This window comes from Dipodomys ordii, unplaced genomic scaffold, assembly GCF_000151885.1.
Source record: "Dipodomys ordii isolate 6190 unplaced genomic scaffold, Dord_2.0 Scaffold64, whole genome shotgun sequence".
Lineage (NCBI taxonomy): Eukaryota > Metazoa > Chordata > Mammalia > Rodentia > Heteromyidae > Dipodomys > Dipodomys ordii.
In genome coordinates, this window is record NW_012267280.1 from 950,014 (window position 1) to 971,558 (window position 21,545).

The 21,545-nt window shown below is 61.2% G+C and overlaps 2 protein-coding genes across 2 annotated transcripts in view; one reads left to right on the top strand and one right to left on the bottom strand.

The window, feature by feature from the left end:
- The first annotated feature begins 1,601 nt into the window (after positions 1–1,601).
- On the top strand, positions 1,602–4,259 carry Smim24 (small integral membrane protein 24). The gene is made up of 4 exons (XM_013022757.1): positions 1,602–1,758; positions 2,155–2,266; positions 2,564–2,623; positions 4,028–4,259. The coding sequence occupies exons 1-4, from the start codon at positions 1,692–1,694 to the stop codon at positions 4,152–4,154; spliced, it is 366 nt and encodes a 121-aa protein (XP_012878211.1). The 5' UTR covers positions 1,602–1,691; the 3' UTR covers positions 4,155–4,259.
- A 10,602-nt stretch (positions 4,260–14,861) lies between these two features.
- Positions 14,862–21,545, bottom strand: part of Nfic (nuclear factor I/C (CCAAT-binding transcription factor)) — a 53,013-nt gene continuing 46,329 nt past the window's right edge. Inside the window, exons 8-10 of the mRNA XM_013022631.1 lie at positions 20,285–20,469; positions 18,199–18,265; positions 14,862–15,084 (exon numbers count right to left, since the gene is read on the bottom strand). Of these exons, the coding sequence (XP_012878085.1) occupies positions 18,215–18,265; positions 20,285–20,469 (236 nt within the window). The 3' untranslated portion in view covers positions 14,862–15,084; positions 18,199–18,214. The remainder of the gene's footprint in view (positions 15,085–18,198; positions 18,266–20,284; positions 20,470–21,545) is intronic.

Below are 21,545 nucleotides of genomic sequence, written 5' to 3' on the forward strand. Positions count from 1 at the left end.
CCAATTAGCCAGCAAAAAGCTGGAAGTGGAGCTGTGGCTCAAGTGGTAGATCGCTAGCCTTGGTTGGAAAAAGCTAAGGGACAGCACCAGGTGCCAAGTTCAAACCCTACCCGGTACCAACACACACACACACACACACACACACACACACACACACACACACACACACCTTCATATTGCTTAGGATTCCATTCAACAGATGGAAACACTGACTTTCCAATCCTGACACGGTCTCAGAGCTGCAGGGAGGGGTCACTGACAGCCCAGCAGGATGCTCTCCTTTAGCCGCACTGACGTTTGAACTCAGCGCCTCAGGCGTGTTTGCCAAGCGGTGTTCTACCACTTGGGGCATGGCCCTTGCCCAGGGTGGCTTACTTTGGAAGGCAGAGGCTCCCACATGGGCCTTGCCCTTGCTCACCCTGCAGTGTGCCCCTCCCCCAATCTCCAAATGACCTCTGACCCCCATCTCAGCTTTGGAGTGCGCCTTGGAATCCTGATTCCCCAACCAGGCTGAGAGATTACACATGAGGTGCTTAATAGGTAGCTGCATGGCGGGTTGAATCGAGGCCCGCAGCTTGTCCTGATTCTGCTGAGCGGCATGTGCCCGTGGCTGGAACCCGGAACCCCCTGGGTATGGCAGCAGGTGCTTCATAAACACCTGAGCCCTTCTGTCACGGGCCTGTGCCGTGGCGGCCGGGGTGGGGCCTTGCCCCTTTGCCCAGGCAGGGCTCCCTATCTGATCAACGTGAAGGACCAAGGTTAAGGGCAGGACAGGAAGGAAGACGGGCGCCCCTGGCACCCCGTTCCTCAGCCACAGTGGGGCATCCAGATGTGGAGACGGTGTGGGGCACCTGGCCTCCGCCCGCCTCTGTGCACACGGGCTGGTGCGGGCGGCAGACGGGGGTCTGTGTCCCGCCTCTGACTCTGAGTGTGCAAGACAAGCGTTGGCCAGATGTCTGTGGGGGGGGGGGGCGCCCAGAGAAACAGCTAGTGTGTGTAAAATCACTGAGCCCGGCGGAGGCTCCGTGCAAGGCCGCAGAGGGGACTATGCGGGCCGTACGTGTCAGATCACACCTGCGTGCCCACGCAGGGCCAGAGGGGCCGTGGGGGCCCAGTGCTTTGGTTTGGGGGGGGGGAAGAGGAGGAGGAGTGAGAACTAAGTTCATCTCCGTCTGCACCAGGCAGAAGGGCCTGGGCCTTGAGGTTGCTGGTCCCCAGGGCGGAGTGCAGGGAAAGATGACACCCTGAGTTAAAGTTATACCAGGAATAGACTCTGCCCTCCCCATGGGAGCGACATGCACAGGACCCTGGATCGGCCAAGGGCAGAAGGTCCGGGGCAACCAGGGAGGCCCCGCCCCGCCCCAGGCCACACCCCCGTGGCTGTCCCCGCCCCCAAAGCCCCGCCCCCGCCGTATACAGGCAGGCCAACCTGCGCGAGGCCCCTCCCACCTCAGTTCTGCTGGGCCTCCTCAGGCCCCGCCCCCGTGGTGCCCGGGCCACCCCGCGCCCCGCCCCTTTCCACTCGGGGGCCCTGCCACGTCCAGGCCACACCCTCCGCCTCCAGAGCAGCCTTCGCTAGGCCCCGCCCCGAGCTGGCCACGCCCAGGCCACGCCCCCACCGTGTCCAGGCCGGGCCAGGGGCAGCTCTCTGCAGGTGGACGCCGATCTGGACGCTGACTCTCGGGACCGCCATGCGCACCCTGGCGACACTCCTCGTCCTGGGCACTCTCCTCCTGTCGCCTGCCGACGCCCAGCAGGGTAGGACTCGGGTCAAGGGGTAGGGTCGGCCTTGAACTGTCCATCTCATTTCCCATGAGGGGAAACTGAGGCCTTCACACAGCCTCCCACCCAGGTCGCCTGCTCCCCCCTCTCAGGTCGGAGCTCTCCCTCCTCCCAGGCCTCCTCCCTTCGCCCTGACTCACAATCCCTGTCTCCTCTACATACCCCCTCATGGAGCCCCCTGAGCCCCTTCCTCACCCACCACCCCGGTTCTTTCCGAGATTCCCCAGCCCCAGCCCTCTCTGAGCCCTAGCCCCCTCCTCCGTAAGACCCCACCCTGCCAGCGCCCGGGCCCCCCCTCCTGAGCACCCCTGCCCCACCGCCCCTGTCCTCTTCAGTCTCTGAATTCCCTCCCCGCTCCCCCTTTCCCCGCAGCCACAGAGCGACGCTTGAAGCCATGGCTCACGGGGCTGGCTGCCGTAGTGGGGTTTCTGTTCATCGTCTTCGTGCTCATGTTGGCCAACCGCTTCTGGTGCTCCAAAACCAGGTTGGGAACCCCCCCAGACCCCACTCCTGTGCCTAAAGCCTCCCCCTCCCCCGCTCCTGGTGGCGGCTCTGTCCAAATGCTGCCTTTGCCTCTCATCATATCCAATCCCTTCTCCCTTCAGTCTCTGGCTCACCCCATTTACCTGTTCCTCCTTGGACCCAACCCCGACTCTGCCTGTCCCTGCCCAGGCAGCCAGGGAGCCCCATGCCCTCCTGTGCTTGCTGGGAAACCAAGGCAGAGGCCATGCCCACCTCCAGCTCCTCCCCCAGACTCACACCCTGGTCTCCATCTCTGCAGAGCTGGGGATGAAGAGGAGCAGGTTATGAGAGCAGAATCCAGGCAGAACCCAGATCTGAGGTACTGTTGGGGTGAGCCCCTCCTGGGGTGGGGGGCAGGTGTGCACAGATGACCTTTCCTCCCTTCAATACCTCAGCAAATTCCTGACCCCGGACCTTTGCACATACTCTTCCCTCTCAAAAGAACTCGTTTCCCTTCACTCCCTGCTCAGGAGTTTGACCTCTAAGAGGCTCCTTATGACCAGCAACCTTCCTTGTGTGTGCCCTGGTCCTACCTCTTGTCTGCCCCTCACCAAATCACCACGAATCATGACATAGACAGCAGCTCCTGGAGGGCAGGAACTCACCTTTGACCTTGTCTGTCATACACAGCTCAGGGCCTGGTATGCTGCAGACACAGAATTGGTGTGGACAAGTCTGTGGCATTGGTGCAGTGGGACCTCCAGGCATGGGTCGGGTCTCTTCAGGAGCTCTAGCTTCTGGTCATGACAGTTTGGAGAGGGGGCTGGGGACTGGGAGGGGGAAGAGTCCAGTGAGCCGAGGCTTGGGGCAGCTGGCCAGGCCAGGCTGACTGAGGGGCTCAGCTGAGCCACGATGGCTTTAGGGGAGAAGTACGGACCCAAGTGTTCGCCCTGTCTGTGACCTGACTCCATCTGGTGAACGGGATTCTGATCCTCAGGAGGCAGGAAAGGATCTTGACTCTCCCGTTCTCCTGAGCTTTCCCCCAGCCTGGCCAATTCCTCCACTCCCATCATTCTGTTCTCTACCCACCCACCCACCCACCCATCCATCATCCATCCACCACCATCCACCCACACATCTGTCTACCCATCCACCCACCATCCACCCACACATCCATCTACCCTTCCACCCACCCATCCTTCCACCATTCATCCATCCATCTACCCATCCACCCACTCATACACCCACCCATCCACCCACCATCCATCTACCCATTCATCCATCCACACACCCACACACCAATCCATCCATCCATCCATTCACCATCCATCCACCCACCTAACCACCCATCCATCACCCATCCATCCATCCAACTCCCCATTCACCATCCATCCACCCACCTACCCATCCATCCATCTGCCCATCCACCATCCATCCAACCATTTATTAACCATCCATTCATCCATCTACCCATCCACCCACCTATCCCTCCACCATTCATCCACCTACCCATCCACCCATTTATCCATACACACACACACACACACACACACACACACACACACACATCCACCCATCTATCCATCTACCCACCCATCCATCCATCCATCCATCCACACATCCATCATCCAACCATCCATGCAATGGGCCAGGGATCCTTCTGCTTTACCCTGCAAGGTGGCACCATGACCAGGGCTGGGGAGCACAGCGGCGCTCCTCCCAAGACAGCCATTAAGTGTAAGGGCTTGTTTCTTATGAGATCTGCTGTCTCTGTACCCTACAGTCAAGAAGACAAGAAGGAGAGGCGAGAGGAGAAAAAGGCCCAGAAGAAAGGCGAGAGCAACTTAGGATTGGAGCTGGAGGAGATAGAGCCTCCAGAAGCGGAGAAAGAGAAGAAGACAGTCTTGTGAAGACACTCGCTGCCTGTCCACGCAGGCGCCCGTCCACGCCTCCTCTGTGCCCTGTAAGCAGCACCCTGGGCCTGGGCTTCTAAATACAGTGTCTAAGGAGAGGTCTTTGGGGGACTCATGTGGTGGTGTGGGGTCCCCCTTCCCCACCTCGGTCCTGCTCACGAGGCCTTTTCTACTCAGACCCTCAGTGCCTCTGCCCAAGGGGAAACTTCCAGTCCTGCAAGTTCATGACTCCTCACTTGTTTCTACCAGATGTCTCATCACCCCCCCCTCCCCACACACAGCCTGGTTTCCATTGACCAGAACCGGCCTTCTCTGGGCACCCTGAGTACCAAAGCCCCTCAAAAAGAATAGCTAGTATAAGCTTGTGGCTCACGCCTGTCATCCTAGCTACTCAGGAGGCTGAGATCTAGAGGATCACAGTTCAAAGCTAGCCTGGGCAGAAAATTTCGTGAGTCTCTTATCTCCATTAAACCACCAGAAAACTGGCGCTGTGGCTCAAGAGGTAGAGCGCTCGCCTTGAGCTGAAGAGCTCAGGGACAGCGCCCAGGCCCCGAGTTCAAGCCCCACAACCGACAAAGCGCTGGGCGGGGCGGGGGGGGGGGTGACGGAGGCTTCCGCAGCCCTGGTGATAACACTCGGCTGTGATCTTGATTGTGTTCCCCGAGTCTTGAACTTTGATCCCGGTCTCCCGGGAAATCCTGGGGCCCTCGCGTCCCCCCCCCATTGCTGGGGGACACGTGACCCTCCCGTGCCCCCGCGTCCCAAGATAGGCGACTTTCTCCTGTCAGGCTTCTGTTCCCTATTTCTCACGCTTCCGCGCCCTAACCTTTGCCCTGGACCTCGAGGAGGGCGGGCTGTGGGGCGTGGGTTGGGGTTCAGGTTCCCCAATGGCTTATTCATACTGGGTGCAGTTCCGACATCGTCCACCAGGGGGCGGAGGAAACGCCAAGTAACTCTCCATACAGAAGGGGGGGGCTGGACAGTGGGGCGCCCCAAGGCAGGACTGGGATTGGGATAGGGGAGCATTTTCAAGGTCACGCCTGTGCCGTTTGGAGGTCACCTCCTATGGTAGCTGGGAAGGTGCATTCTTTCCTGGCTTTGGCTGAGAAATCAATTCTCTCTCCCTTTCTCCCCCTCCTCCTTTCTCCCTTCCCCCTCTCTCCTTCTCTCCTTCTCCTCTCCGCCTCCTCCCCACCCCCACCTCTTTGGTTCTGTCCCTGAGCTTTTTCACTCAAGACTGTTGCTCTATCACTTGAGTCACAGCTCCACTTCTGGCTTTTGGCTGGTTTATTGAAGATAAGAGTCTCATGGACTTTCCTGCCCCAGGTGGCTTTGAACCCTGATTCTCAGATCTCAGCCTCCTGAGTAGCTAGCATTATTGGTGGGAGCCACCAGCACCTGGCTCAAGAACTTTTTTGTGGGATGCTGTGTGGTGCTGGGAAGGTGGTTCGCCCTCTCTGAGCCTCAGATCGGTTCCTCCTCTTCAACGATGTGGAGATCAGAATTCTGACCCCCAGGAACAACAGACTGTGGTCAACAGTCAACCCAGCCATGGCTGGGCCTCTTGGGAGGCCAGGACCCCAGGGAAGGGAAGCTCACCTTCCACTTCCTGGAGCCCCACCATACCCAGCCTGGGCAGACCAACGTCCTCCCTGGACCTGAGACCCAAGCCTGTCTGGATGGGGCCTCCATTCCCTTCCTCAGCTCCTCCAGCCTCGGAAGGCTCAGGCCCAGCGCTGTGAGGCTTTGGCAGGAGGGGGTGCGGCCAGGGAAGCGGACCCCAACCTTCCAGCCTGGCTGCTGCCTGGCCCGGACTCTGTCCGCACCGATCTGCCATGAATTCTCTGCTGACAGGTCTGGGGGTCTTGCTGGCCGCCCCTTCTGTCACTGAGCTGCTATGGGGAGTTCTCAAGTGTGTGTGTGGGGAACCCATCCTGCATGAGCCACTCCCTCCCCTCCCCTACCGTTCTGTCCAAGCCCTTACTGTCCAGTTCTCCCGCCCCCGGGAGCCCCGCCCCCACCGGCCACGCCCACTGCAGCGCATAACCAGGCCAGAGACCACGCCCTCCAGAGCCACACCCCTGTCTCGAGCCATTCACTCCACCAAGCCACGCCCCTCTCCCGGGCCACGCCCTCCACGAACCACGCCCCTCCCAGGCCACGCCCGCCACGAACCACACCCTTCTCACGAGCCCCGCCCTGCCATGGCCACGCCCTCCTCAAACACGCCCTCTCACTAGCCACGCCCATCTCATGGGCCACACCCTCCGTGAACCACACCCATTGCATGGGCCACGCCCCAGAGAACCACGCCCTTCTTGAGCCACGCCCCCATCGGTCACGCCCCTGAGCCCCTCTCATCCTAACCCACCGCTTCCCAGTCAGGCTTGATCCAGGAGGAGTGAGTCGCAGGGCAGCGGGAGCAGCAATCAGTGGGTAGGACGAAGTCATTCTGAAGTCTTAATTCTAGGACTCAGAATCAACTGCGGATGAGATCCATACTCTCCACCGTCCATTACCCTCCGCCTATATCTCTATCGGCCCTCCCACCCTACCCACTCGCTCTGCACCGACTGGGCCTCCAGCCGTGGGGAGACCCATCTGCCGTCCATCCCTCAGCTACTTACTGTCCGTCCACCCATCACCCACCTTGCCAGCTCTATCCTCCTGTCCACCAGCTAAGTATCCCTTCCTTTATGCGATGACTCATGACCACCTCTCATTCGTTCTTCTGTTATCCACCCACCCATGCTCTGCCCAGCCACCCACCTACACATCCACACACCCATCCAACCACCTATGGTAGACTTCTCCATCCATCCATCCATCCATACACCAGCCAGCCTGCCATCCACCCCACCATCATGCATCCATCCATCACCCATCCATCATTCAGCACACACCCACCAGCCATCCACCCATCCATCCATCGTCCATACATACATACACTCACCCATCATCCATCACCCACCCATCCACCCACCCATTCATCACTCACCCACCAGCCATCCACTCACCCATCCATCACCTACCCATCCACCATCCATCCACTCATCCATCTACCCATCAATCATCCATCCATCCATACACTCACCCATCATCCATCACCCACCCATCCATCCACCCATCCATCATCCATCCACCCATTCATCACTCACCCACCAGCCATCCACTCACCCATCCATCACCTACCCATCCACCATCCATCCACTCATCCATCTACCCATCAACCATCCAGCCATACATACACCCAACCATCATCCATCACCCACCCATCCATACACCCATCCATCCATCATCCATCCACCCATTCATCACCCACCCACCATCCATCCATCTACTCATCGATCATCCATCCATCCATACACCCAACCATCATCCATCACCCACCCATCCATCCACCCATCCATCCACCTACTCATCCATCATTTCATCACCCACCCACCAGCCATCCACTCATCCATCCATCCATCCACCCATCCATTCAGCCACCCACCATTCACCCATTTACCTACTGATCGTCCATTCATCCATCCATTTTCCATTCTTCTCTCGCCCATCAGCCTGTCTTCTCACTCACACCTTATTGAGACCCAGGAGGCCAAGAGGGCTACAGTGAAGTGCTCAAGTGTAGCTCTACCTCTTCCCCTCGGCTGGGGCAGGTGTTCCAGATTGTCAGGGTACCCATGTTCCCTTCTGTAGCATGGGAACTAAGAAGCATGCAGTCAGTAGGCGTTTGATAAGCACTTTGGGGCTTTGGAACATGGAGTCTCCATTAAATTTGCTTACTGCAGTTTTTACCTTAGCCTGGTCTTATGGCACTAAAGGCAAGAAGAGGAGCCAGGCACCAGTGGCTCACGCCTGTCATCCTAGCTACTCAGGAGGCTGAGATCTGAGGATTGTGGTTTGAAGCCAGCCCGGGCAGGAAAGTCCGTGAGACTCTTATCTCCAATGAACCACCAGAAAACCGAAAGTGGCGGCTGTGGCTCAAGTGGTAGAACGTTAGCATTGATCTGAAGAGCTGAGGGACAGCGCCCAGGCACAGAGTTCAAGCCCCATGATCGACAAACAAAAACAAAAAGTCCAGGATCGTGAAGTGTTGTGGGCTCTGCTTGTCTCAGCCCGGCCTCAGGACCCACATCTCTGCTCAGTCTCCACCTCAGCCATCAGAGTGAGTATGTGCATGTGTGTGCGCACCAGTACTGGGGTATAAACTCAGGGCTTGAGCTTTTCCATCAAGGGCTGGTATTCTACCACTTGAGCCTCAGCTCCTCTCCTGGCTTTTTTTTTTTCTTTTTGGTCATTAATTGGAGAGTCTCACAGACTTCCCTGCCTGGCTTGGCTTCAAAGTTCAATCCTCAGATCTCAGCCTCCTGAGTAGCTACAAAGACACGGATGGCAGGTATGAGCCTCAGGCAGGTTTTTCTCCCTTTCTCTGGTTGCCTCCCTTTGTGGCTGAGTGGACAGGGTTTTGGGGTTTTATCTCCAGGACCTTTTTAAAATTTTATTTTTGTTTTGTCGGTCGTGGGGCCTGAACTCTGGGTCTGGGCGCGGTCCCTCGGCTCTTGAGCTCAAGGTGAGCACTCCTCCACTTGAATCACACAACCACTTCTGGCTTTTTCTGCTTATGCGGTACTGAGGAATTGAACCCAGGGCCTCATACATGCGAGGCAAGCACTCTACCACTGAGCCACCTTCCCAGGCCCTCTCCAGGATCTTCAATGTCCCTCTCCAGGGGGCAGGCCGGGTGAGGTGATTCACCACTATAATCTTAGCTATATTTGGGAAGATGAACTCAGGATTGCAGTTCCAGGCTAGCCTCGTCCAAAAAATCTGAGCATTTCCATCTCAAATGAAGAAGCTGAGCTGGTGATGCATGACTGCTGTCATCTCGGCCTGAAGATAAATGGATCGTGGTCCAGGTGAGGGTTTGGGCAGGAGCCCAGACCAAGCCTCAAAAATGATCAGTGTAGTCAGGCGCTGGTGGCTCACGCCTGTAATCCTAGCTGCTCAGGAGGCTGAGATGTGCGGATCACAGACCCAGGGGATCATGGTTTTCAAACCATGGGTTTCAAAGCCAGCCTGGGGTTTCTGGATTTCTTCTTTTCTCCAGCATCCCAGTGCTCAGCTGGGCAGCTGTGTAGGGACTCTGCCCAGTGCTCAGCAACTTACCAGGTAGAGAAGGGTGTTCTACAAGGCGTTTGTTCATTTATGGAGTGCCAACCATGTGCCAGGGTGTATATGTGGAATGACCAGGGGTCCCCTGAGCCTTGCTCACAGCAGGCATCCCGAAGGTGTCTGGGATTCACTGGAGGCTTCGAGGATGGGGGAGTGCGGCTTGATGCACGGCGGTGAGGCTGGGCCGGTTCCCTGGAGGAGGCGGTGGCTGCATTGAAACACCTTGGGGGGGCGGGCAGGTCAGCCCCAGGAGCATCGAAGGGACAGATAGGAGACAGCCATTTTCTGGGGGTGTGCTGGGCCCTTTGAGGGGGCTGAGCAATGTCCCCGGCCCCCCAATCCTATTTCAGGGGCTCCTCAAGTCATGTCAAAGGGGTCCGCAGACCCCCTGGGGGGGGCTGCCCTCGGGGAGCACGTGACCAGACAGGCAGCCCCGCCGGGCACAGAAAGAGAAGCCAAGACCGCCAACAAGAGTCAAAGCATAGCTTGTTTAATTTTTATACATTTTCTCTTTTTTCCTTTTTTTTTTTTTGCCTTTTATCGAGTCTTTTATGGAACCCCTTTCGCTGTATTTTTTTTTTTGTTTTTTTGCATAGGGAAAACAAAGTAACATCAGCCAAAGTCACATTCTATAAATGATACTCAGGCGCGTCTGCGCAGACCAAACCGACCGCGTGATATATGGGGTGATGGCGGCGCAGGGCCGGGGGGCCCAGCTGACCCCCTCCCCCAGCAGGGGAGGGTGAGGACAACCCGGGGACCCCCAGGGCCAAGCGGAACTGTTCCCCGACTTGGGTTCTGAGCACAGGTGTGTGTGTGTGTGTGTGTGCGCGCGCGTAACGTGTATGGTCTGTTATGTGACGCAAGCAGAAAGCGAGAAATAAAATGATCTCTCCTGTAATATGCGTAAAATACAAAATGGAAACAAAAAAATCTCAAAAAAAAGTCTCAGAGAAATGAACGGGACAGCCTCGACACCCAAACAATTGAGGGGTGTGGGGTGGGGAGGGAGGGAGAGAGAGAGAGAGGGAGAGGGGGGAAGGAAAAAAAGAAGAAACAATATCCAGAAATTCAGAAAGGCTGGGGGGGGGTTGAGGGAAGGAAATCGAGAAAGAAACCTAGAGAAGAATCCAGAAAAATCCAGGTGAAGATGCTGTGACCCGCCCTCCCCAGGGCCCCTCCCCCGCCGAGCCCTCTCCTCACCCCTCACACTCAGTGGGCAGGGAAGGGGGGGAGAGGGGGGCGCTCAGGCTGAGACCCCTGGATTTGAAGGGGCTTTGGTTTTAGGGGACAGCAGCCTGGCTGAGATTGGAGGTGGGAAGATGAGGAGGGGGTGCATGTTGAGAAGGGGGTTTGGGGGTCCCCCCTTTTTGCCCAGGTGGCGGCTTGGGGTGCATGGCTTTCCCCATCTCTGGAGCCCGTGATCACCCCTGTGTGTTCCACACCCCCCCTCTACTCGAGGTCTGAGCACAGTCTGGGGGCCCGAGGATACCAGTGTGTGTGTAGAGGGGGCGCTGAGGCAGGGAGACCCCAAAACTGCACCAGCAGACATGAGGCACTGCTTGGGAAATGAGTGTTTTGGTATAGCTGGCGAGTTCTGCTGGCCGGGCTTCGGTTTGCCTCCTGCCTTGCTGCTTGTGGGGGGGCTTCGGGTCCCCCTCCCCGGCTCTGGACCACCTAGGGATGGATAGATGGAGCTTGGGGGGGTGGGCATGGAGGCGGGGACCCCCCCTCCCAGAAAGTGTACTAGGGAGCAGAGAAGGGGAGAGAGGAAGCTGAATTTGAGGGAAGAAATCATCGGGGTGTCTGAGCCAGAATCTAGGCTTCAACCTCCAAGTTACATGGGTACAGCCTACATGTATGTACAGACAGCACAGCCCTGTGCTGGCGGGGTCGAGGTACACTGGGGGTGGGGACCTGCCTGCTGCCCCCCTTTCCCCGGGGCCTGTGGCCACGTGTGGCCCCACCAGCGTGGCCTGTGTGTGGGACGGCAGCCATGCCGGGGCCCCTCCCTGGGTGCTGCTGTGGCCCCTGGGCAGGGAGGTGGCGGGCAGGGCAGGCCCCAGGAGGGGGAGCCCCAGGGGACAGTGTGGAGGTCCCCGCAGCTCCCCATTTCCCTCGGATGGCCCTGCTGGTCTGCCTGGGGTCCCCGGGGAGCCTGTGGGTTCTCTGAACGAGGCTGGGGACCTCCCTCCCTCTTTGCAGTCCTTCAGGGCTGTGTGATTTGCATATATTTGGGCACCCCCCCAGTCCTTCCCCATGGGGTGGACTGAAACCCAACCATCAGCTGGGGGAAGGGGGCTCTGGGAGGAGCTGGCCTGGGTATGGGGGTGGTGAACATGTCAAGTCAGAGAAACAAAAGAGCCCCAACTCTGTCTCCTGCCACCAACTGGGAGAAGCCCGCTGGCCAGGGCCTGGGACCCCAAGGCCGCGGTGGGGAGTTGGGGGGCGGCACCTCACCCAGCCTGCCCCCCCCGCCACTGTTCCCAACAGAGAGGGCAAGCGGGGTGAGGTGGGGCAGCAGCCCCTGGGGCCTTCCCTGTGCCCCTGCTCCCCGGGACCCCCAGCCCGGGGGTTCCCCCCCAGGGTGTCATTTTTTGGAAGAAAAGTTGGGATTAAGAATATCTTGGTGACATCCTGAGGGGACAAAGGGACAGTGGGTGAAGGCTGTGTGTTGGGGGACCCCGTGCGGGGGGCTGGGGGGTGCCAGGAGGCGGCTGCACCTCGGCCCCCCCACAGCCCATCTTCCTGCCTTAGCTTTGGTCAAGGAAACTGGAAAGGGACAGAGGAAAGACGGGGTACAGGGGGGAAGGATGGGAAGAAAGAGCCAGAAAAACCAAAATCAAGGACATGACAACCTCGGGCCAGAGGCCGCGACGGCTCCCCGTGCGCCCCACCCCCAGCCGGCCGGAGCGGGGTGCCAAGCGCAGGTATTGCATATATCAAGTTTTTGTGGGGTTCCCGTGTCGCTCCTTCGTGTCACTAGCTGGAAGACGGAAGATGGGGAGGGGGGTGAGTGGACGGGGGTCACCCCAGGCTGGTCTCCGGCTCAAGAAGAATGGGTCCTTTGGTGACAAAGTTGGGGTACACAGGGACAAGCGGGCCCCCAGCCTGCATGGATGGAGTCTGAGTCAGGCTGGGCCCGGCGACGGTGGAAGGGGCCGGGCAGGACGGGCAGGCCTGAGGTCCGGGTCCGGTCCGGGCAGGCGGCGGATGGCGGTGAGCACCAGGGAATGCCCCTCCCCACCCGCTGCGGGGGGGCGGTGCGGAGGGGGGCGCGGGGTGGTTCTGTGGCTCGCTTTTGAGCGGGTTTTCCTTGTCTTCTGAATGTCACTTCCTTCTCGTCTGTGGTGGCGATGGTTATGGTGGTTATTGTTTCTTGCTTTTTTTTTTTTTTTTTTTACAAATAGCAATCCATCCCTTTTCGCTTGGTACGCTTTATTTCGTGGCGTGGTCTATGTCTGTCTGTCTGTCTGGGGCTACGCGTGCGGCATGCAGCTGAGTGCTGGCCAGGGGCACAAGGCACATGTTGTGATAGAGAATTCTCGTGCAAATCAGGAACCGTGGGACGGCTGGGGCTGGGCTTCTTTTTTTTTTCTTTTTTGGTAGATTTTTGGGGGTTTTCTGTTTTAGTTGTGTTTTGGGGTTTTGTTAAGAGGCGGCGTGGGTGGCTGGGGGCGACGCCGGGGGGGGGGCATCCGCCATGCATACAGGTCGCGGGTTCCTAAAGCACCATGCAAGTCAGGTAAAAGAGTTGGTTCTCACAGGCCCGGACCCCCATGGGAGGTGGGGGGGATGGGTGGGGGGGGAAGAGGGCGACTGCTGGGGGTACCCCAAGTCCGGTCTGTCCCCCCCCTAGTCCCGGTCACCACCCTGGCAAGAGTCCGGTTTTGCCGGGTGGCATGGCCCTCACCCCTGCCCTTTTGGACAGCGGGCCCCCCCCACGCTTCAGTCCCCTCCTCCCCCGTGGAGGGGCCCTGAGGACGGACAGATGGATGGACAGACAAACGGACAGACGGGACCCCCTCCCCCCACCTCTGCGCTCTGGGCCCTGGGGATGGGAGACAGAGGGTGAAGAAGGGTCTTGGGTCTTTCTGTATGAGATTGAGGGGGTTCGCCAAGGCCCCCCCAGGCTACTTTGGAGAAGAGTCCAGACCCCCTCAGACAGAAGGGGGCCGGGCCAAGGTGAACGGATGATGGCTTTGGCCGAAGGTGGGGGGCACGGGATGGACGGGAGGGCCAGGGAGGGGGTCCTCGTGTTTACAACACCTAACACCCCACCCTGGCCCACCACTGAAGAAGGGGTCCCGGGGTGGGTGTGGACGGAGCTGGCTGGGGGGCACCTGGCCTCCCCCCAGCTTAGTGTTTTTGGAGCAGGTCAACGGAACACGCACAGCGGGTGTGCCCCGCTCTCTGCACCCCCAGCTCCGACAGAGCCCGCCCCGCCCCGTGCGGGGCTGGCTCCCTCCACCGGCCCCGCTTTGGGGGAGATGAAAGTGCAAATGGTGGCCCTCGGGGTGGGGGGCACCTGGGAGGGGCTGGCCTCCCTCCAGCATGTAAGGCACTGGCTGAGGGGGCGGCGGGACCCCCAGGACCCGGCCCGGGGCCCCGCGGTGTGGGGAGGGGGATGCAGGGAGGGGCTCCCGGGGCTGACCCTTGGGGTCCAGTCTCTCTAGCTTGGAGGGGGGCACGGCAATGGGGGGGCCGGGCTGGGGGAAGCGGGGGGCGCGTTCGGCCACTCTGTGTCCAGTGGACGACGGTGGGGGTCAGGCACTTAAACCACTCTGGGCTCCCACCTCCAGGGTTCTGGGGGGGTCGGGAGCTCCCCTGCTGGGCTTCGAGGCCAGCAGATTCCAGATGGGGGGTCCCGGCTCCACCATCCCCTTCCTGGGAAAGTGCATTGCTTCCACATGTGCAACAGGCCGGGTGGGGGCGGCGAGGGGGGGGAGGACGGCCGCCGTGCCAAGGGCCTGGGGTCACTTGCATAGACGTCCCTCATCCCCAACCCTGGGGCTGGCCTGGGGGGCACCCCACCCCGAAGACCAAGTCCCCAGGGCCCCCCCCCCCCGAGAGCGAGAGCCAGAGCCAGTCCGGTGGGGAGGAGGGCTCGTAGGTCCCGCTGCTGGGTGGGTCCCCAAAGTACCCGCACAGCGTCCATCCCGTCCAGCCAGGGGGGGCTGAGGGGCTCACACCTCTTCTGCCCACCCGCCCCTGCCTCCGTGGGGGTCCTCGCTGCCCCCTTGCCCGCGGCGGCCTGCTGCCTTTCCCTTCTTTGGCAAGTGCCGTTGGCGGGGTGGGGGGTGCGCGGGGGGGGGCGGTCGGTGGCCGCCCGGGGCTCACCTGCTCTGGGGCAGCGTCTGTGTCCTTGGGGCGGAGATGATGATGCGGCGCGGCGGGGCGGCAGGGGCGGCGTGGGGCCCGGGCCTGGCCTCCGAGCTGTCTTTACTGTCTTTACATTTCATCTTCGCGTCCTGGGGTGGGGGGCTCTCCTGACGCGGATCTTTCTTTCTTCTTCCTGTTTTTGTTTTTCTCCTTTTTTCGGGGGGGGGGGTGTTGCTTTTCCTTCTCCTCCCGCTGGGTCTGTCTGTGGGTTGGTTTTTTGGCCGGGCTGGGCGTTGGTGGGGTGTTCTTGCTCGCTCTTAACTTCCCACCGCAAATGTGGGTGGGGGGGCGGCGCTGCCCCCCCGGGAATTCCCGGGCGATGGAGAGGAGGTGGGGGCACAGAACGCTGCTATCCCAGGTACCAGGACTGAACGGCCGACAGGAACGAGAGCGGCGTTGGAGGGAGAGAGAGAGAGAGCACAGGCATCAAGCTCCACTGCGGACCCTCCGTCACCTCCCCCGCAGCCCCATCCTCCATCCCCGGGGCCCGGGATCCCGTCCACCCGTGGGACCCGGGGTTGGAGCCCTGCGCTGCCCACAAGGCTGCTGGGTCAATGCCAAGTGGCCGGTGAGGTTTCCATCCCGGACGAGCAGTGTGGGATTGTGGGATTGCTCCTGCCCCCCCACACCAGGCTGGGGGGGGGGCGAGGCATAGAGCTGGGGGGGAACTAGAACTTTCTGGCTGTGATTCCACAGCAGCAGGGCCGAGGCAAGTCTGGGGATGCGCCCGCCGTCAGGGATGCCCGGAGCGGGCAGGGTGACCCGGGGTGGCGGGGACAGGGCGAGGAAGCCCGCGGCCAGCGTGGGGATGGATCACATCACACACACTGCGCTGTCTGCACTGGCCAGTACAGCACCCCTCCTCCCCACTGTGCCTGTGGCTGTGATCTTTGTCCTCAACTGCATGTGACGTTGCTGGACGGCCCCAGGCCAGGTACAGCGGTGGCCAGGGCCACTGTATTTATTTAGTCGGTCCTGGGGCTTGAACTCTGGGCCTGGACACCGTCCCTGAGCGCTTCAGCACAAGGCGAGCGCTCTACCACTTGAGCCACAGTGTCACTTTCGGTTTTCTGGTGGCTAACTGGACATCAGAAGCTCATGGACTTTCCTGCCCGGGCTGGCTTTGAACCTCGATCCTCAGATCTCAGCCTCCTGAGTCGCTAGGATGACAGACATGAGCCACCAGCTCCCGGCTAGGACCATTTTCTTTTCTTTTCTGTCAGTCATGGGGCTTGAACTCTGGGCCTGGGCGCTGTCCCTCAGCTCTACCATTTAAGCCACAGCGCTACTTCTGGCTTTTTGTGCCTATGTGGTGCTGAGGAATCGAACCCAGGGCCTCATGCTTGCAAGGCAAGCACTCTACCACTGAGCCACCTTCCCAGCCCCCATTTTCCTTTTTAACTGGCATTTCCCCATTTAGTGACCCCCCCCCCCACCACAGGGCACCGCAGGCGAGCGCTCCACCTGCTCTACTGAAATGTCCTCTCCCATCTGACACAGGGACAGGGAGGCCACAGCCCTGACCGCCCTGTCCAGCCCCCGGGGCGCCCCCTGCCCCCGTCGCTGCCCCCCCAATCTGGTTGTGAAGCCATGGCGCCCCTCCCCCAGGCAGGCCCGTGGGAGGAACTGGCGCTTCCGCCGCTCCCCCCACCGGCAGCCAAGTCCAAGTTCATCGCGGCCATTACCTCATGTCTGGTTTCCGTTGGCAACCAGACAGGCTCTGGGCGTGACCCTCCCGAGGTGGACACCCAGCCCCGGGCCGGCCACGGTGGCCTTTCCTCCCTCCTCCCTCCGGGGGGGGGCACCCCCACATGGCCGAGGGGGGGCGGGGAGTCTCAGGATGTCCGCGCTGTGACCCTCTGCCCTTTGCTGGCTCCTGGGGAGCCCTGGGGAGCGGATGGGAAGGAGGAGATCCCCCCCCCACACCACCAGCGGGGCCAGCCTCGTGGCGGGGAGGCGCGGGGAGGGGGGAGGGGAGGGGGAGGCGTGGGGAGGGGGGAGGGGAGGCGGCAGTAGGAAGTGCTGACTGAGCAGGATGTGGGACCGTGCTGCCCGCCCTCCCCACGCAGCAGCGGGGGGGGGGGGGGGCACCGCATGCTTCCTCCCAACCTGCAGCCTCTCCGCAATCTGCCTCATCCCTTCCGGGCTCTAGAAGGTTCTTCTGGCTGTGTTCCTCCCTCACACTGAAGCCTCCCGCGCCCCCCCAATCCCGCCCTTCCCGCGCCCCCCGCCACGCCTCTTCTGGCCCCTGGCGCCTGGCCTGAGGAGGCGGATGGGGTGCCCACCTGCCTCAGTTTCCTTTCCCTCAGGTGGGCCAGGGGCTGGCACAGCTGGGGGCTCTATGCTCCCCGGAAGGGGTGGGGGAGGAGGACACTGGGCCACGGGGAAGGGACCACGGAGGGAGGCTGGGGAGGCACCCCTTCTTGCCACTGGGGCCACGGTGTCCCTGACCGTGTGTGGGGGGAGGTGTGGCCTTGGCAGGCTGTGGGAGGGAGGGGAAGAGGTGGGGGGGGCAGGGGCGGGATGGGGAAAAGGGCGGGGGGGGGGCCCTGTCCTGGCCTCAGCCTAGGCTTGGCCCCAGGCCAGGAGAAGAGGATGACGGGTCCCCACACATTGGGCCTTCCCTCCCCCTCCCCCCCCAGCAGCAACCTGAGCATAGAGCACCCCCCCCCCACAGAAGACAGGACCACCTGTGACCCCTTCCTTGACCTTAGCCTGTGACCTCCGTAGAGCCTACAGTGGCTCTGGGCTGGTTTCTCTGTCTCTGAGTCTTTGAAGGCCAAGGGGACCCTCTGGAGCTGGGGGGGGGGCTCCAGGCCCCGGGGCTCCCTAGGCTGGCCTCCTTGCCCTGTCTCCCCTCTTCCCTTGCCAGCCCCGGGGGGCTGAGGCTCCGAGGCCCCATAAGATGGGGACTTCTAACGGGAGGGTGGGTGTGGGCCTGGGGTCTGGGTCTCCGCCCCCGCTGCTGTGCAGCCTCAGGCAGCTGGCTGTCCCTCTCTGAGCCTTCCTTGCTATCCGGCCTTCCTCTGGGGGGGAATTGCCTGCCCCTGGCCAGCACGGCCCCCTCATCCCTCTCCTCGGTCTCCGTGGTCACATCCCCTTGGGGTGGGGACATCTTCCTGGGCCCCACCCCCTGCTGCGGGGCTGCCCCCTCCTCCCTCTAGGTCCCTGGGCCAGATGCAGGGGAGGGGACGGGGCCAGTGTGGGTGTGACCCCGGGCCTCCCTGGGCCTCGCTGGCCCACGCGGCCTCCCATCTGAACACAGGGATGCCACAGCTCTGCCACCAACGATCTCCCAAGGCAGGAGCCAGCACTAAGGAGGTGACAGGCGGGGTTGGGGTCACCTCACACCCCTTGAACCTGAGGGTGGGGGTGCAGTCAAGGGAAGAACCCAGCTGGGGTCTGGAGGCCCCGGGGTCCCCCAGACGGACGCCCTGCCCTGCCCTGCCCCAGCCCCCCGCGGCCAGCCCCTCGGCCCTACCTGTGATCCCTCGGCTCTAGTCCCAGAGAGGAACGGTTTGCAGGGGACGCGCCGGGCGCAGAGTAGGCTGCGGGGAGAGAGACCGAGAGCCCGTTAGCGTCAGCGCGGGCCCCTCATCCCCAGCTCCCCAGCACCTGCCAGGGTGGGGGGGGTCCTACTGCCTGGGGGGAGGGGGGCGCGGACAACACAAAGACCCCAGCACCGAAGCTGCAGCGATGCCCGCCCTGCACCGCCAGGAGATAAGCTACTGACGCCGGATCATTTACTGGGCTCTGGGTGAATGGCCCCCGGACGAGGGAGAAGCGGGGTGGGGTGAGGTGGGGGGACAGCCACGGGCCTACTGCGTGCCAGGCCGGCATGGGGCGCAAGCCTAGTGGGTTTTATTTTGGATGGTGCTGGGACGGACCCCAGGGCCTTGTGCACCCCGAGAGCAGCCACCCGCCCTCACAGTGCTCCCCGTTTGCCTGCCAACACGATTCCCGACCCCAGGTACACAAATAAAAAGAGTTCGCAACACCCGTCCCGCACCCATGTCCCCCCAGCTCCTCCCTGCCACGCCGTCCGGGGGCGGGGGGTGGATGCAGACCCAATCGGCAGCTTTGAGGACTGAGGCTCAGAGAGGGCCAGGCCCTGGTCTGAGGTCACACAGGCCGGAGGTCGGGAGGACAGCCGGGGCCACATCTTGGGGAGGCTGCAGTGGCCCCGCGCAGCGTCCCAGGGCAGCCAGTGCGCTGCAATCCGAAGCCCAGAAAAATCGAGAAGGTGGGCCAGGTGGGCGTTATTCCCTCCAACGGCATGGCCCAGTCCAGGTCACCGCAAACAAGCACCTGCTTGTCGCGGGTTCACTTCCCACTCCCCCAGAAAAGACGGACCTAACCTCCCGCCATCATTTTTTTGTTTTTTCTTTTCCGTTGGTCATGCGGTTGGCACTCGGGCCCGGGCGCCGTCCCTCAGCTCTTCAGCTCAAGGCGAGCGCTCTATCCCTTGAGCCACAGCACTACTTCCGGTTTTCTGGGGATTTACTGGGGATCAGAGTCTCACAGATTTTCCTGCCCGGGCTGGCTTCGAACCCTGATCCTCAGAGCTCAGCCTCCTGGGTGGCTAGGATGCCAGGCGTGAGCCATGGGTCCCCGGCTTCCTCACTGGGTCGTTATTTTCTACAAGAAGTGAGGCTGCTTCCTGGGGTCAGGGCTACCTGTGGGGGGGACCCCGTCTCCCGCAGGTGCTTGTGGCGTGGGGGAGGCAGGCCCTGAACTGTCACGCAGGCCGGGGGCCCGTAGGCCACGTGGGCGCCCAGGGAAGCAGCCTGGGAGTGGGGGTGTGGCTGCTCTGTGGGTTTGCTGGGGGGGGCTGCTTCCACGTCCCTGGGGAACAGAGAGAGACGTGGTATGGGGGGTGGTGTCCCCCCACCTTGGACGCTGGCTGTGTCCACGTGGAGCTGGGGTGCAGGCAGGATTGGGGCCTGGAAGGGTAAGGGACAGAGTGGCGGGGCCGAGAGCTGCTGGAGGTGGTGAAATCCGAACCCCGGGCCCTGCAAGGATCACGACCCCCAGCTCCTACTTGTACCCCCAGTTTGGGACTCGTGGTGGGGCCTGAACTCTGGGCCTGGGCGCTGTCCCTCAGCTCTTCAGCTCAAGGCGAGCGCTCTACCGCTTGAGCCACAGCGCCACTTCCGGTTTTCTGGTAGTTTATGGGAGATCAGAGTCTCATGGACTTTCCTGCCTGGGCTGGCTTTGAACCGCGATCCTCAGATCTCAGCCTCCTGAGTAGCTAGGATTACAGGCACAAGCCACCGGCGCCTGGCTTGGGACCCGCTTTCTACGCTGTGTCCCCGCACGCCCCGCATACCTGCTGGGACTTTGTCCTTGAGCACGCACGGCCCCCGTGACCCGGCCTGCATGTTTCTGCGTGCCACGGGCCCGGCCCAAGAGGCACCCAGGATCTGGGCACTGCCAGAGATCCTGTTGTCCCCAACTGTCCTACACACCCAGACTCAACGCAGAACAGGGGCTGCAGGCCCCCACAGACGGAAATCCCACCGCTGCAGAGGCCCCCAGGGGCCACGTGGGGGGGGATGCCCACTCACCGGTCCAGGCTGCTGGCTGGCCGGGTCACAGGCCAGCGACACGAGATCTTTGAGCGGGTCCTGGGGGTTGAGGTGGGGCGGGTACCGGATGGCCGTGTGGGGGAAGTAGGTGGACGCCGTCTGCGGCAGGATGGACGCGGTGGGGAAGTGCAGAGCCGAGGACGGGTGCGGGCTCCGGGCGATCCCTGCAGAACAGGACGGAAGGCGGGCGGTGAGCGTCTCCACGCCCGCCCCCCAGCACCGACGGACCGCTGCGTCCCGCCCCCTGCCCCAGCCCGGCACCCCAACACTCACGCCCAGCAGGGTGCCTGTCCTGCGCCTTGAACTCAAGGCCTGGGGGCTGTCCCTTAGCTCTTTCTCTCAAGGCTGGCGCTCTACCCCTTGAGCCATGGCTCCACTTCTGGCTTTTGTTTGGTTCACTACATGTAAGTCTCACACAGACTAGACTTTCCTGCCCGGGCCGGCTTCGAACTAAGATTCTCAGATCTCAGCCTCCTGAGTAGCTAGGATGACGGGTGTGAGCTCCTGGTGCCCAACTACTTTGTTTACTTTTTTCAGGAAGGATCTAGAATTTTTGCTTTGGGGTCTGCCTCGGACTTCAACGCTCCTCCTACAGCTCCCACAGAGCCGGGATGAGAGGTATGCCCAGCATGCCAGTTCTTTATTTTGTCGGTCGTGGGGCTTGAACTCTGGGCCTGGGCGCTGTCCCTCAGCCCTTCAGATCAAGGCGAACGTTCTACCGCTTGAGCCACAGCGCCACTTCCACTTTTTTGGTGGTTTATTGGAGGTAAGAGTCTCACAGACTTTCCTGCTGGGGCTGGCTTTGAACTACAATCCTCAGATCTCAGGCTCCTGAGTAGCTAGGATGACGGGCGGGAGCCACGGTGCCCGGCTAACATGCTAGGTCTTATTGTTTGCCATAGCGGGAAAAAAAGTCTCGTAGACCTTTTCCAGGGCTGGCCTTGAACTGTGATCCTCCCAATCCTGGCCTCCTGAGTAGCTGGGATTATAGGCATGTGCCACTGTGTCCAGCAGTAAATGTCTTTTAAACATGGAAACACAGTTAGCTCTCCGCGTCTTTAGAGTCTACATTGCGGATGGAAAGTATTTATTCTATTCTCTTGTCACTGGGCCCTCAATGGCGCAGCAGTGACGGTACTCCATGTTGACACAGTAGTACGTTCTCCATGACGGAGACAGAGCACCACGCCATGTTAAACCAGACAACTGCGCACCCATGGTAGGGGGACGGGGGGGGGGG